Genomic DNA, 15,949 nt, shown 5'->3' on the forward strand with positions numbered 1-15,949 from the left:
AAATCTTCAATAGTTGGCATAATTAATAATTCACGCTTTACAATTCACATACCAATGTTTCATTACTTGTCAAGTTTAATTAATTGTCAATGTATTTATTACTTTCTAGTTTGTGTAACTAATTAGCAAGCTTACCATTGAAGAAACCAGATGGTGTCAAAGTCATATCTACTACTTGCACGGATGTACCTCAATTTGCATTATTGAACAAGATATATGAAACTGTCACAATTCACAAGACACATTTTCTCATTCACATTGAAAACTTACATATAGACTTCCGGCCTCAAAAACATTCAAATATTAGCTCTTGTAACAAAAAATTGAACTCGTATTCAACAAAATGAGGGAATAGATCATCACTCCGTACAATGAAGTAGTTGAAAAGACAAAATACAATTTTTCCTCTTCCAAAAATGATGACAGTACTAAAGCAGAAAATTCTACACCTTCCGAGCGAGGGTCCTCTGCTTGGTTGCATGCTGAACTACTTTTTCCTCTACAGGTAGTCCTTTCCTCCGCCTCACAGCATCAATGAGCTTTCTGGCTGTATTCTGAACAACACTAGAACCGTCTCCAAACTCTTCAATCTCTTCCTCTGTCTTAGGAACAAAGAAAGGATCCTCCATAAGCTGTTCCCAGTGACTAAGAACAAGAAGTGCACTTGATGACCCAGAAGTCCATTTCCTAAGCTCATCAGCAAACCCAAAGCTTTCAGCAACTGGCAAATAAGCATGCACAGTGAACAAAGGGGAACTTTCTTGCATTTCTTCCTTCACTACTCGGGCTCTCCTACGAGCAAGCACACCATACATGGAACCCAGATAATCAACTGGGGTGTTTAGTTCACAAAAGTACATAGCTTCAACAAGACGAGGTTTTCTCTGAAGTACAGCAGCTCTGCAAGCCTCTTTTACTGCAGTCATCACCTGACCAGTAAACATTCCATATTGCTCCATTAGTTGTTGAGAATTTTCAGGATCACTTGATTGAATAGATGCTGATGAAATGTAAGCCTCAACAATAAATGCCAAACCCCACATAGGCTCATCACACAAAGGACCAGCTGAAGTTGCAATTTGAAAGCCAGACACCACACTACTTGCCAGACTAGCAGCTTCAGCATAAAGCGCAGAATTTGCCTCCACGGCACTATCAGAATTTTTAGTATCATCTACAAAACCTAGTTTTGCAGATACATGGGAGAATCCGGGCACAATTATGGCATCTTTAGTACTTTTTCCTATAGAATCTGGGGTAATAAGCAAATTAGGGCCAACCTGCCCAGGACCCAGAGCCCAGATCCTCTCAAGAAGCTGATCCCACAAAACTTTACACTTTTGAATCTTATCAGTTTCGTTTTCCGGAATAGCAGAAACAATATCGCTCTCCACAGCATCCCTTATGCGTTTCCTAAATGCTTCGAGAGGCTCATCATCTTCAGCAACAGAGCCTATCTGTGACTCCAACTTCTTATAAGTCTGACCAAGTTTACCACTTATGATTTCCCCAAGTGTGTCAGAATTTTCATTAAGCAGCTTCGTTAGAGAATTTGGAAGCTTCATGACTTGCACTCTAACAGTGCATCTTCCGTTAGATGTTGTCTTTTCAACATAATCTGTGTTTCCAGACAAGATTTTAAGATTATCTAATGGATTAGGCCCTTCACCCTCAATAGTCTCTTTGTAGGAGACAAGTGGTGGAGACACTTCCAGGCTCACCTTGGCAAATCTTTCCTTCAAATCCTTAATACATCTCTCAAGATGCACCTCTCCAGCAGCAGCAAGCACGTGTTCTCCCCTAGACGAGACTGAAACTTCCACAAATGGATCAGCACGATTCAGGAGCCTCAAGCCCTTCATGAGTGCACCCATATCTGCTGGATCAGAGGGCTCAATGGCAACTTTAAGCATAGGTGAAACCTGAAACATCAAGCTTGAGAAAGGCCAACAGTTCTTCGTCGATGAAAGTGTCGCACTTTTTAAGATATGATGCCCCAGTCCTCGTATAGCTACCACATTCCCAGCCGTGGCAGATGCAACAGGTGTAAGACCCTGACCCATCATCAGATACAACGACTGCAATTCTGCTTCCTGCAAATGCTTCTGTGTTGCTTCTCCTTTCAGTGGATCATACAAGGCTGAAAGAACATAGATTTTCTGCCCAGCAATAAGGGTTCCACTAAAAATTCTAGCAAATGCAAGAAAACATTCATCTGAATCTGTGTTGTTCCCATTTTCATCAGTGAAATCATTCAAAATGTCCCCATCTGGACCCTTATGAGGAATCATCTTCGTAGGAACAGCAAACATCTTAGCAACAAAAGCAACAGTAGGTGCTTCAGAACTAGCAGCACAACTTTCAACACACTTCCTCACATATTCAGCCTCTGAAAACACCTCAGATTTAGCTACCTCATCCACAACTTCTCTCTTTGGAAGCAAACGAGAGACTCGGTATGCCTGAGCAGTAACTGGATCCGGCATACATCTTATAACCATGGACAATATGGCCTCTGAGAGCGGAAGCCAACGACTCATAATAGCTTGAAGAACAATCTTAGGATCCTTATTATTCTTTTCACGGTCTGGCACTACTAACTTAAACCTCTTCATCACCTTCTCAATTATCCCCTTATCACCATCAGGCTCAAGAACCCCTTGATAAAACTGCCACAACGGTTTCAGTACGCACTGAACAAACATAGGTTGAGCTGTACTCCCTTCACCCAACCCTTTCCTCCCTACTATCTTCCCTGTTTTAGGGTGACAATACCAAGGACCCCATAGAGCCTTCTTCATCGCCGCCGTTTTTAACTTAAACTGTTCGGCATAAAACTCGGCAAACTCTCCTACAGTAAACCCCCAACCATCCAAAGCACAAACAAAAGCCACATTACCCTTTTGAGGTTGAAACATTTCTTCTTCATCATCCTCAATCAACTCATGAATTTCATCAACACCCATTTCACTAGATGAGCCAGTAAGTATAGAATCTACATCTGACAAATATTTCTCTGATTTATATGCACTCACTATACTATTTACTTCATGAACTATAGTCAATAACCTATTATAAGCTTCCATTGGAGTTAACTTCAATTCACAAATCAACCTATCAATCTTATTCAAAACCAAACAAGGTGTTAGCTTCTCAACCCAAGCTTGCCTTAAAACAGCATGAGTTTGAATATGAACACCTTCAACAGCATCAACCAAAACTAACGCACCATCACTCAATCGAGCGGCGGTCGAAACTTCACTACAAAAATCCATATGACCAGGAGAATCAATCAAATTAATAGAATGATTATTGTATTTAAGAGCAATTGAAGAACTTTTCATGGTAATTGCTCTACGTTGTTCTTCATCTAAATAATCCATGAATTTCATCTTACCTGCTTGTTTAGGATGCAAAACTCCTCCAGCAGAAGACGCAATTAGATGATCAGCAAGTGTAGTTTTGCCATGGTCGACATGTGCAAGGATGCAGATGTTCCTCACTTGTTCTTGAGCAAACCCTAATTCCATTTTTTTCCAATGAACAATTTGATAAAATGGGGATTTAGAAGAGACAAAAATTTTGTTGCCGGAAATAAAGAAATGGTGGGTCAGTTGAAATCGGAAAAGTTTTGGGGGTTTTGCAATAATAGAAAGAACAACGACAAAATGTCACGGCACCGATTTAAATCGATGCTTCGGCCACGGCAATCCCTAATCCTTGGTGCCCACGGCTACTACTTTAGTCATAGGCCTTGTTTGACAATTCGCGGTTGGTTGTTGGCTGTCGGTTGGTTTGATTGGCTGGTTTGACTGACTGTTTGTATTGGCTTTTTTGTTGGCTGTTTGACTTTTTATTAGTCTAAAAACATGTTTGGTGAAATTAGCTGTTAGATGTTACTAGTAACTTAGGTAACTAAAAGCCAAAAGGTACTCCAAGTAGTTTTTTCATTTTGGCTTAAAAAGCCAGCTGAAACAACTGGCTGAAAAAGCTATTTACCAAACACAAATTTTGGATGTTTGACCAAATAAAAAAGCCAAAAGCCAATGAAAAGTCATTTACCAAACAAGCCCATAAACTCGATTTTTTTTCCCGGTTCGTGCAATGTACGAGTTTGTAATGAATGAAATTGACAATGAAAATAGTATTAAAAAAAAAAAAAAAAAAAGAAGTTAATTGAGATTTGAGACTAGTTATAATACAAGTGTCGATTACATGGAGCATTACATACTCATTCTTCAACAAACAAGTTCTCTATAATCTTCATCCTAATCATAATATGTGATTCTTGGGCTAATAGAGCGATGTCTCAAGCTTCAATGTCTTCGTCTAATACTACAAGCGTCACATTTCATCTAAACATTGAAGCTTGAGACAAGCCTGGATGAAATGTGACACTTGCAGTATTAGACGAAGACATTGAAGTTTGAGACTTTGCTCTATTAGCCCACAAATCACAAATTATAATTAGGATGCAGATTATCGAGAACTTATTGTTAAATAACAAGTATGCAATGCTCCATGTGATTAACACTTTTTTTTTTCTTCTACTTTCGTGTGCATGAGAAAAATAGTTTGTCAACATCTTATCAACCTATTTATAAGATTGTTTTTCTTCTTTTCCGTTACGTTAATTATTTGATGAAAGTCATCAAGAAATTGAAGGTATTACATAGTACTTTGTAACGTTTCAAGTTTTCAACAATAAACGAACCCATAAACAAAAAAAAAAAAGTTGCAACTTCTATTATTTAATATGGAACGTTTGATTATGGAGTATTAAATGAAGCCATAAAAATCATCAATTTGAGTTTCACTCTCTTTTTTAGGAGTTTATTGACAATAAGAGTACATTTATGTTATGAAGTACGACCCATTTGGGTTGATTTCGCGGATATTAAGAAAGTTAAATAAAAAGAAGTAAAAGTATATTGGAAAGATAAATTTACATGAGGTTTGTAAAAAAGTAGAGTGAGAAAGTAATAAAAGTACATAGAGTAATAAAATTTTATACGGGAAAACTAATTTTGCACAAATATTATTGCAAATTGGTGGGAATTTTAATGTAAATGGGTCATTCTTTTTGGGACTAAAATTAAGCTAAATGGGTCGTTCTTTCGGGGATGGAGGTAGTATAAAATAAAGCTAAAGAATGCATTATTTCTAATAATAGTATGTAAACAAAAAAACTTATTTTGTATATAAATTGGAAAAAAAAAAAGGTCTTGTACTTTGAAAGGACCAAAACTTCAACATTGATTTGATTCAACTTAAAATTTTAACATGTAGATTATAAGCAGTCATGTACTCGATTCAAATCATTACTTTAATATTTACAAATCTAACAAGTATATCTATGAAGTATTATGTACAAAAATTTAAAAATAGAAGTATATTTATGAAGTATTGTGTAGAGCTGTTAAAATAGATCCGATCGACCAAACTCGAACAAAATCAAATTCAAATTTCAGCTTATACCAATATAGAATCAATACGAGTCACGTTTCTATACAACCATACAAGTCATGTGCTACTCACGTGACTATTAATCCGGGACAACAGATATGAGATCAAAGGGAACACTTGTGAATTGTACTTTCTCCGATTCTCTTCCTTGTGACCGTGTAAGAGTCCTAGTCCTATTTGATTCAAGTGTGGTTGGCGTCTTGGCGACCCACCTTATTTATTTCCAACAAAATTAAAATTATAAATTCAAATTCTTCACCTCTTTCTTCCATTTACCTTCACAATTATAACCAAATTCCCCCAACTGTTTAATTCTCTCTCTTCAATTTTGCATCCATCGCTATCAATCAATCCCTAGATTCTACAAATTTCTGCTTCGATTTGATCTCAATTGTAACTTATTAATTTGGAAAACCCTAATTAATCGAAGGGATTTTGCGAGATGTTAAACGGTATGATGGATCCTGAGTTGTTTCGGATTGCGCAAGAACAGATGAGTCGCATGTCTCCTGCTGAGATGGCTAAGATCCAACAGCAGGTTCTCCTTTTATTTAATTTCATCTTTCTTTCTTTTTTATTGTAGATTTTGTTGATTGTTCTTAATTATGTTTTTTTGAATTTTAGTTCTTAGATGATCATTGAATTCCTTTTTTGTTTTTTGTTTTTTTTTTTTTTTTTGAGATGTAATTTTTGCCTTAATTTGAAATTAGCAGATGTAATTTTGGCTTCCACTTGAACTTAGCAGTGTTGCTAATTCCTCAATTATTGTTTTTTGACTCTAAAGTTTCAATTTGGGGGTTTAATTTAGGGGATTATATTGATTGTGAATTTGTTAATGAACTTGAGATTCTATCTTTCGCAATTGATCCTTTATTCGTATTGTACTAATGTGGAACTGAAGATCCTTTATTCGCATTAATCCTTTAAATCAAGTGAAAAGGAATTTTGGTGATTGACGGTTAGTTGTTTGTAATAATTGGAGAAAAAAGGTTTCGAATTGCTACTGGTTTTCGGCTTTCTATTGGATTAGGTGACTGACGATTGGTGTTGGATGTAATCTTGGATATAAGATTAAATGCATGTCTTATTTAGATCTTTGTGTGGTGCTGATTTAGTGATATGTGCTTGTGGTGTTGTAGATGATGTCTAATCCGGAGTTGCTTAAGATGGCTTCGGAGGGTATGAAGAATATGAGGCCTGAGGACCTAAAGATGGCTGCAGAGCAAATGAAGAATGTACGTCCTGAAGAAATGGCTCAGATTGGTGAGAAGATGGCTAATTCATCCCCGGAAGAAATTGCATCAATGCGTGCACGTGCTGATGCTCAATTAGCCTACGAGTTAAATGCAGCTGAATTACTTAAAAAACAGGCAAGTCGATGCCAACATATCAACAATGTCTTGCATGTTGTTAAAATATGGACATGTATTGAAATTGATGTTAAAAAAAGTATTTTTGCATGGCCAGTGTAAGCTAGTTGGAGATTGTGGCATAGTCCGTACTCATGTAATATGAAATTATTAGTTTGTCACGTTAAGATCTTGATTTAGCACCTAGTAAATATATAGAGGTAACCATATTGTTACATGGACATGGTTTTCTTCGGCTGCTCTGTTAGTTGAACCTGCATACTACTCCATGAATGCCTTGCCTTGCTTAATATGAATACTTTACATACAAACTTGCATCCTTGTCTATGTAATAGGCACAAGCTAAAACAACTCACTTGCCGGGTCTGTTTAATACATCATTTAAAATCTTCTTCTAGCATAAGGAATTTCATATAAATGACCAGTCATGTCATATTATACTCCTAAATCAATATTTGAAGCTTTACTGTAAATTGAATTTTCTTGTTCATTAATTATATACTTTATCAAATTAGTTTTTTTTTTTTTCAAAAAAATAAAAAATGAATAAATAAATTGAAATTATTATACTACATAATTTGCTTGTGCTTATAACTTTTACAATCTTTCCAGGGAAATGACCTTCACAAACAGGGTAAATATCATGATGCAGCACAGAAATACTTGCGGGTGAGTTTTTTATTTGTTTTCTTTAATGTTTAGATAGATTTTTGTTAGTGAAAATCTCATCGGCTGGCATCTTTATCTGCAGGCAAAGAACAACCTACAAGGGGCTCCAGTTGCCAGAAGTAGAGCATTGCAGTTAGCATGCTCACTCAATCTGATGTCATGTTATTTGAAAACTAGACAATTTAATGACTGCGTCAAAGAAGGCAGTGAGGTATTTTTTAAATCATTATTAGGCCATAGAATGTTATCGTTCTAATGACCAGACCCCATATTACTCAATTTTGCAATGTAGGAAGGATATTATCAGCTATGTGCACTGTGTTCCCCTCTCCATTTTTTTTAGCTAGGGTAGGATAGAGAGGTGATTGAAGTTGCTCTTTTTCTTTCAGGTTTTGGCCTATGATGAAAATAATGTCAAGGCCTTGTACCGTAGGGGTCAAGCATACAAAGAATTAGGTCAATTAGAGGTAATATATATTTTATTTTTTTTATATTTTATTTTTTATTATTGTTATTTTTGCTTCTTTTTTTTTTTTTGCTTTTTTTTTTTTTTTTTTTTTTGTGTGTGTGTATATATCTTATGTAGCCATGAGTTGTTGTATAAGGGCTTCAATGTATTCCATATTTGTAATCAGTTTTATATATTTTTTTTTCTAGGTTGCTGCTTCTGACCTGACTAGGGCACTTGAAGTTACCCCTGGTGATGACACGATTGCTGAAGTTTTAAGGTATATCAGGTTTTTTTAATTATGATGTTGATTTTGACAACACATTATTGTTGATTATGTTTGTCAGTGCAAACTGTGTCAAGTGTGGTGCTTTGTCAAGATCTAGAAAAATTTATAGCAGTTTTGTTAGGTTTTCTGTTATCTTGCGAATTTGCAAGCAAGAAGCATGTCTGAAATGAGGTTTTCTCCTTTTTTACAGGGAGGTCAATGATAGTCTAGGAAAAGAAGGTGTCACACGAACTTCTACAGGTATAATATTTCATGATTAGTTAGTGTTACAAAATATGCTGCTTTTGGAGTCATTCAGCCTTTTTAAGTTGAATCATTTATATTGATGGGTCTTACAGGATTGGTAATTGAAGAAATTACTGAAGAAGTTGAGGCTGTGTCAGTTGCAAATGGTAAGAGAGTGTCTCAAGATTGTTCAGTTACTCACCCTGAGGAAAGCAGTGGGCATTCTAAATATCAATCAGAAACTGTTAGTAAGAGACCAACGACAGAATCAGAATGTTTGCAGGCAATGAAAGATGATCCCGACACAATCAGGCAAGGTTTTTTTTTTTTTTTTTTTTTGGTGTGTGTGTGTTTGGGGGGAAATCAAGATATCGGGGTTGGACTTGTCAATCGATTCGTAATGCTTCAAACCCAACCAATACCCATTCGAACTCCTTTTACTTGTAAAAGTGCATCTTGGATCTGTCAATTATGTTATGGCCGAAGTCCTACTCACGGCGACCTGGTTGAATTGGGAGAAGCTGTTAGAGGGGGGGGGGGGGGGGGCTAAAACTGCCACTTAACCAGGTGAATTATTTAACACCTCTTTTCTCTGTTAGTACTCGTGCTATGCACGACAAAAATGAGTTTTTTAACTCATGTATAGTACTATAGTATTCATAATGAAGATTTTTTTTTTTTTTTTTTGGAGGCAAATTTATATACATAATATAGTACTCATATGAATATTGTTAAAGGGATAAAACTCAATGTTAGTACTACTTGTATATACGAAGTACTTTAAAATAAGCAAGATCATATGAAAGGTTTGTTTTAGTATTATTTTTAGATATCTTTTAGTTGTTGAAGCAACATAATGTAGAATTCACTATGCTAAGCTGGTTTAGAATTGCAAATCTATTGTTGGCAATTGACACTTTTCCTTGGTCATGACCTGAATTGAATTTCAAACAATTATGCTCTTGCATTTCTTAATGATTTCTAATCGTGGTCTCTGATGGAGAAATTATAAAATTTGAAGTTATAATTTTCAATGTCCCGCTACTGTGTTGCTTGAATGTGAAAGGACTGGATAAAGACTTCCTATGTGACATATAATAATTTGGTTGGTCTATTTTCTCTTGCCTGTCTGCAGATCCTTCCAGAATTTCATTTCCGAAACTGATCCTGAGGTTCTAGCCAGAATGAATATGGGAAACAATGGAGAGGTTCCTGCTGACATGCTGAAGACAGCATCAAATATGATTGGCCGAATGTCTCCTGAGGAACTCCAAAATATGATGAAAATGGCCTCCTCATTTAAGGGTGATAATTCACCCTTTAATGGTAACTTTGGACCGGGCTCAGTTCCTCCAAATTTGTCACCCGAAATGCTGAAAACAGCAAGTGATATGATGGGTAGAATGTCGCCAGAGGAAGTTCAAAGGATGTTTGAGATGGCTTCTTCTTTGAAGCAGGACTCAGTTCCCAGCTCATCAGGTTCGTCAAGTGGCAGATCGAGTTCGGAGTCTGGCTCAAAGTTCACTGCAACTCGGGATGTACCTGTTGATAGAAATAATGGTATTGGTGAGAGGAACAGTATATCTGGCTCGTATACTAATCCTGGAAGTACTTCCCAATCAAGTATGCCTACATCAATGAGTGATATGCAAGAACAGATGAGAAATCAAATGAAGGATCCCGCCATGCGACAAGTGAGCTAGCTGCTAATTCTGTCTATTGAATTTAAAAGTGCATCTTTAATCAAAAATTTGAGATGTGCTATGCCTCAATATTGCTGATGAATTCTGTTTTGTTTGGCCCCCTATCAGATGTTCTCGTCGATGATGAAAAATATGAGCCCCGATATGATGGCCAGCATGAGTGAGCAATTTGGACTCAAGCTTTCTAAAGAAGACGCTGCAAAAGCTCAAGAAGCCATGTCGTCATTGTCACCTGAAGACCTAGATAAAATGGTAATTTCTGTTTCTATGGACTCTGCCTTAATAATCTACTCTTAACCACTCGCCAAAGTATACATTATCTCATAGAGGTCTCGTCATGTTATCAACTTCAAACTGCACACCAAGATTTTGTTGCTTTAATTTGAAATTTTTGCTACCAATTCAATTATTTGGAAAGAATAGTTGGCTGATCTATCTAGCTGTAGAATCTCGCTCGTAGTCTCATTTACTTGTTAACAAATGGAACCATGATTTTACTACCCTCATTTGCTTCAAAAATTACCTGAATATCTAACTCAATTAGTCACCCTGCCTGCTTTCTTTCTAGGAGGAATCTCAGTTTATAGTTTAGAATTTGGATTGGGGAACTTATTTTGCCCAACCTTTTCATTTCCTGGTTGATAAATGTTTTTTACTCTCATTATTTACCACCATAATACCTATCATGTTTCATGCTCAAATTCAATCTGATGTCACTGCCTGATTTTTCTCTGTTGACATTTCTCCCTTCAATCTTTTTTTAGATGCGTTGGGCTGATAGAATTCAAAGAGGAGTAGAAGGTGCAAAGAAGACAAAGAACTGGCTACTGGGAAGACCGGGAATGATTATAGCTGTATGCATGCTTCTTCTGGCTGTTATCCTTCACTTTTTCGGCTTCATTGGTAGGTGATTTTTCAGGACAGTAAGATAAATCTCCTGTTATAACCACTTGTACTTGCCGATATCAGCAAATGTAGGGCCGAACTTTTGGTGTTCAAGGGGTGTGTAAATCTTAAAGAAGAGATCGTTAACTTTTGTATGTTAGCTAATGTGAGGAATTCTTTTATTTGTTGGAACCCCTGGCACTTTCTTTGAAGAAGAATTGGGGTATAAATTTTTCGAGTCTAACAAACGGCCCTCTAATCTATCCAGCCTTCGTGTTACTGTAGACTGTAGTGTTCTGTTTTACAAGCTTCCGATCTTCTAGAGTTCTTGTATGTCTGCACATTTTTCTTTTTTACCCAACTCTTTTTTTGGTGTTTAGGGAGCCACAAGGGCGGGTTCCCAGGATTCCTGAAACCAAGAGGGAAGCTCTAACCACTTGAGCCATCCCTCACTCTCACCCCAACTCTTTGAGTTGTAGTTTGTTGATAATACTTCGTATATTGCCACTGACTTGACTTGTGTATGAGAATTTATGTAGTTCAATTTATCTTTGTATACTTGGCTCTTTCCTAGTTTCCTGTTACGGTTTGTATACTTTGAAACAATGAAGTAATCAAACTAACAAATTTATTTTGGTTGAGTTATTTACTTAGAGCATCTCCAATGGTAAGCTACAAGGCTTGTAGCTTATCTTGAAACATCAAAATTTTGGGCTAGTATATTATTAAGCTACAAAGTGCTCCAATTGTGAGAAATAAACTGTTGTAGCTTGTAAAAATAAATAAATTAATTAAATATTTTTAATTATACACATGTCATAATATAAGTAGGTGACGTGTTTTTTGAAAAATCAAGCAACGTAGCTTGTTTGAGCAACGTTGCTTGATGTAGCTACATCAATATTGTCATTCCAATGGTAAGCTACATGCTTATAATTTAATTTAATTTATAAGCAGATCCTTTTTGTAAATCATTGGAAATGCTCTTAGAATAGAGCTGATAATATTTGTTTGTGCTCTTATTACTACTCTCTCTCTCACCCTTTCTCTTTCACCACTCACTACCTCATCTCATCACCAGGATCAACCTGCCGAAGAAAAATATTGCTATAGAATCATTTGTCATTAACTTATTTCTATCACTATCATACATGAATGATTCCAAAAAACTATAATTATGTAATATAAGTACTTCATACCATATTTATTAACGTATAGTTGAATTTGAAAAGTTTTTTTTTTCCGAAGATGGTAAGGGAAAGAGGACATTAGGAAGTAATATTCATGAGGAGAAATCTAATGCATCAAAAACAATAAAAAAAACACGCAGTAGGAAATAAAGTAGATTCATTATAAGAAACAATATCAAGATAATCGAAAACTAAATGACCAACATTTACTATTCAATTTAATGGTCGATTTGCTTGTTGATTTTTTTTTTGGTGTTTAGAGAGCCACAAGGGCGGGGTGAGAATCGATTCCATGATCTCCTGAAATCAGGAGAGAAGCTCTAACCACTTGAGTTATCCCTCACATATACGAGTGTGACATATTTCACATATACGAGTGTTTTATTATTCTTCGTTTATTCTATTCCAAGGCTGTGTTTAATACTCAAGTCAAGGGTCACAATGACTTACAAGTCTTGTCCTTGTAACACGTCAGTTTGTTTTTTGGATAATAACATATTTATAAGTAAATGATTAGAGCAACTTTAGCCCCAAGTCTTAAAACTTGGGGTGACATAATCATCTTGAGTTTTAAGGCTTATGTTTAAAAATTTTCCTATTTTTTCTTCTTAAATCTCAAACAAGTCTCAAGTTAAATCTTGAAATTCCAAGACTCAACTTAAGACTTGAGATTGGGACCCACCTCAATTTTATTTAGCTTTGTTCATTAATGTTGTTATTAAATAGAAAATATAAAGAGATAAAAAAAATAAATGCTTAGGACTAAAGATCTAAAGTGATAAATTTGGACAAATCTTAGTGAGTCTTAACAAGAATTTAATGACATTATTTTCAACGGGGACCACCAAAAATTATGTCTAAACTTGCTCTTATACCAATAGATCAGTAGTATAGTTTCATGCTTGTTTTGTCCTTAACGAAGTAATTAGAATTAAGCCAGCCCATACATTGATAAATATTTTATTATATGACCTCTGATGACATAATAGATGCTAGTATGTTACTCGTAGTTGATAGTTATAACTCTTATAACTGAAGTTATAGTGTTGAAAGAGTTGTATTGATTTATAACAGCCAAAAAATAATTTTATTATTTATTAATTTTTTGTCTAACATGGTGGTGCAGCTCCCTCTTTTAGTAAAATAATTTGGCAATAGTTATATATATATATATATATATATATATATATATAATATTACTCTTTAGTACTGCACTTCGTATTACTTAAACTCCATTTGTTGTGAGTTGTGACTTGTGAGTCATTGTGACCCTTGACTCTTGAGTAATATTAGTTCCATTTTAAGCAAATTAAGTTTTCATTTGTCTTAAGAAAAATAATCTGTATTTCCTTTTCATTGAACGTAGAAGCTTACTTTAATAGTCACTCCCTTCGTGTTTTTTCTTTTTTTTTTTATGACTATGCATTTTATTTGTTTGATGCATATGAATGAGATATGACTATGCATTATTGTCATTGATGTAGTGGAAATGACTTTTGCACTATGTTATATAACATACTAATGCATTATTCCCTTGTGGCCGTGCACATAAATTTATCAGAGTGTATTCTCTTACAATTAGTGTTATTAAATTTGATTCTCAATATTCTTCTTTAAAAAATCTTGGTAATTATTTAATTAAGGAGTTTTCTAATGTGGGTGCCTCTTTTATAACACAAGCGGGATTTATTAGCAAAACGTTCATACAAATATGTTCTAAATCAAAGGTAGTTTCCACCAAGTAACACAATGAGCAACCACATTACCTCCTCGCCTCTCATTATTACATTAAAGAGAACTAAAAGCATCTCTAACACTAAGCACACACCTCCTCATAGAACATGAACAAAGGTGCAGCTCCTTCTTGTTCGTGCTGAATTTCTGTGATAACTTTCAAAGCATCGCACTTGAGCTCAACCTCATCAAACTATAAAGTTTAGCATTCTCATATTTACTCTCTTTTTTTATTGAGCTATTCACTTAATCTGACAATAAAATTGAAAAAAATATTTATTTTAATACATCATATTTGTCTATGGCCCAATAGGCACCCGTTAGACAAACCGATTAATAAATTAAATTCTTGTATCTTAGTTACAATGGTCCTTCCATGTTTTGGTATCACTAGCTAATATGCAAAGTACAAGTAATATTCATTGATAAGGAGCACCTTTGGCTTTATAGGCCGGCCAAATGCGACTTGCAAACGCAATCAAATTATAATTTTGGCATTTCAAAGAATATACTTCCCCACTTACTATATGCAGCCATCTTGAAAATTACCTTACTGACCTGGATTTGATTGTGACTTTTTAAAAAAAATTATTATTACTTGTTTTTATTATTAATAATATTTTTAGTGGTAGTTGACATTATTTGTAAGTATTATCCTAAGAAAATTAAATATTTGCTTGGCCTCAGCATTCTTGTAAATTTCTTATCTAAGTATTTTAATTTTATTTGTAATTGCTCTTTCCGCTCCTCGTAGACAAATGATTAGGTCTTATGCCTTTTTAATTTTTAATTTATAAAATGTTTTGCTCAAATATTTTTTTATACAAACCGACTTTCCTTTTTATTTAATAAGATTGTGACATGTATTAATTTTTCCATTATCATTTTTATTTTGACTGGTTGAGATTGCTAGGGTGACATTAATATTCCTTTATGTATTTAATTATAGGGTAATGATATATGTAACGCTTAGCGCTATATATAAATATTTAACATACTTCCTAAAATGGAATTAAATTGAGAATTTATGACAAAATCACACGCAGATCGGTATAATTAGGGCCTGTTCTCATTGACTGAACTCAGCTGAACTGAACTGAACTGCAATGAATATTTTATAAGAGAAGGAAATTAGGAACTGAACTGAACTGAGCTGAACTGAACTGAACTGAACTGAACTGAACTGAATTTCAACGTAAGAGAACAGGCCCTTAATGTTACTTTATCCTCAATATTTCATTTTTTAGCTTCTTATTCATAACCCTAAGGGTTATGTTTATCATTTCCCTTAATTACATGCTTTGTTATAAGACCAATAACTTATAAAAAGCAATGCCTATTAGTATTATCCACTAATTTATTTTTATTCAATTTTTATCCCAATATGTTCACTAGAATTTATATCAATTAACCTCGTGTCTAAGAAAATTTGAGTTTCTATTCAAGGGCGGGAGGAATATCTAAGTATGGAGTTGAGACGAACGAATATGTTTTCTTGGTACTCCATTAGTCCGCGATCCATTTGCATGCTACGTATGTAGGTAATCTAATTAAGTACAAATTAAGGAGGAAATTTGGAGCTTTTTTATTTTTGGAAAAGATATTTGCACAAAGTTTGGGGGACGAAAGAATATACTCGTGTATGAACTATGAATTATTCTTCGTATATTAATAGAAAATCAGAATATATTTCAATTTGTTTATCATATTCATCTAATTATGAGTATTACATTATAATAATAGTAAGAGAATAGCCATATAGCTTTCCAAAATTATATTGACTAGTTAAAGGAGTGAATTTCAATAGTAGTCCAAAACTTCTTAAACTTGGAAATCAAGGAATGTACGAAGTACATTGTACGGAGTCTGCAGATTTTTAGTCTGATCTAAAGTGAGATAATTTTTTGGATTAAAGTGTAGAAATATTTTTCTATCGTAATAGACTAAGGTCCCGTTCACTTTACCTTATT

General features: G+C 34.7%; 2 protein-coding genes across 3 annotated transcripts; one reads left to right on the forward strand and one right to left on the reverse strand.

Annotated features, from left to right (window-relative positions):
- Window positions 1–223: 223 nt before the first annotated feature.
- On the reverse strand, window positions 224–3,677 carry LOC145570114 (uncharacterized). 2 transcript variants are annotated; one of them, XM_081629109.1, is made up of 2 exons: window positions 3,398–3,535; window positions 224–3,261 (listed from the first exon to the last, which is right to left on the reverse strand). In XM_081629109.1, exon 2 carries the CDS (start codon window positions 3,084–3,086, stop codon window positions 444–446), a length of 2,643 nt encoding a protein of 880 aa, XP_081485235.1. In that variant the 5' UTR covers window positions 3,087–3,261; window positions 3,398–3,535; the 3' UTR covers window positions 224–443. The 2 variants fall into 2 exon arrangements, with proteins under 2 accessions (XP_081485235.1, XP_081485234.1); XM_081629108.1 differs by having other exon boundaries at window positions 224–3,677.
- Window positions 3,678–5,665: 1,988 nt separating this feature from the next.
- On the forward strand, window positions 5,666–11,704 carry LOC145570115 (outer envelope protein 61-like). The gene is made up of 11 exons (XM_081629111.1): window positions 5,666–6,004; window positions 6,606–6,836; window positions 7,449–7,505; window positions 7,588–7,716; window positions 7,895–7,972; window positions 8,163–8,233; window positions 8,433–8,482; window positions 8,581–8,779; window positions 9,603–10,161; window positions 10,279–10,422; window positions 10,935–11,704. Exons 1-11 carry the CDS (start codon window positions 5,909–5,911, stop codon window positions 11,079–11,081), a joined length of 1,761 nt encoding a protein of 586 aa, XP_081485237.1. The 5' UTR covers window positions 5,666–5,908; the 3' UTR covers window positions 11,082–11,704.
- The last annotated feature ends 4,245 nt before the right edge of the window (window positions 11,705–15,949 follow it).

The sequence above is a fragment of the Chenopodium album genome, chromosome 12, assembly GCF_948465745.1.
Source record: "Chenopodium album chromosome 12, dcCheAlbu1.1, whole genome shotgun sequence".
Lineage (NCBI taxonomy): Eukaryota > Viridiplantae > Streptophyta > Magnoliopsida > Caryophyllales > Amaranthaceae > Chenopodium > Chenopodium album.

Bases quoted from the DNA above. Each gene is read 5' to 3' on its own strand.
- LOC145570114 (XM_081629108.1), bottom strand. From the start codon at position 3,530: ATGGAATTAGGGTTTGCTCAAGAACAAGTGAGGAACATCTGCATCCTT.
- LOC145570115 (XM_081629111.1), top strand. From the start codon at position 5,909: ATGTTAAACGGTATGATGGATCCTGAGTTGTTTCGGATTGCGCAAGAA. The intron at 7,506-7,587 runs GTGAGTTTTTTA...CTTTATCTGCAG, and splicing joins CAGCACAGAAATACTTGCGG to GCAAAGAACAACCTACAAGG. The intron at 10,162-10,278 runs GTGAGCTAGCTG...GCCCCCTATCAG, and splicing joins AGGATCCCGCCATGCGACAA to ATGTTCTCGTCGATGATGAA.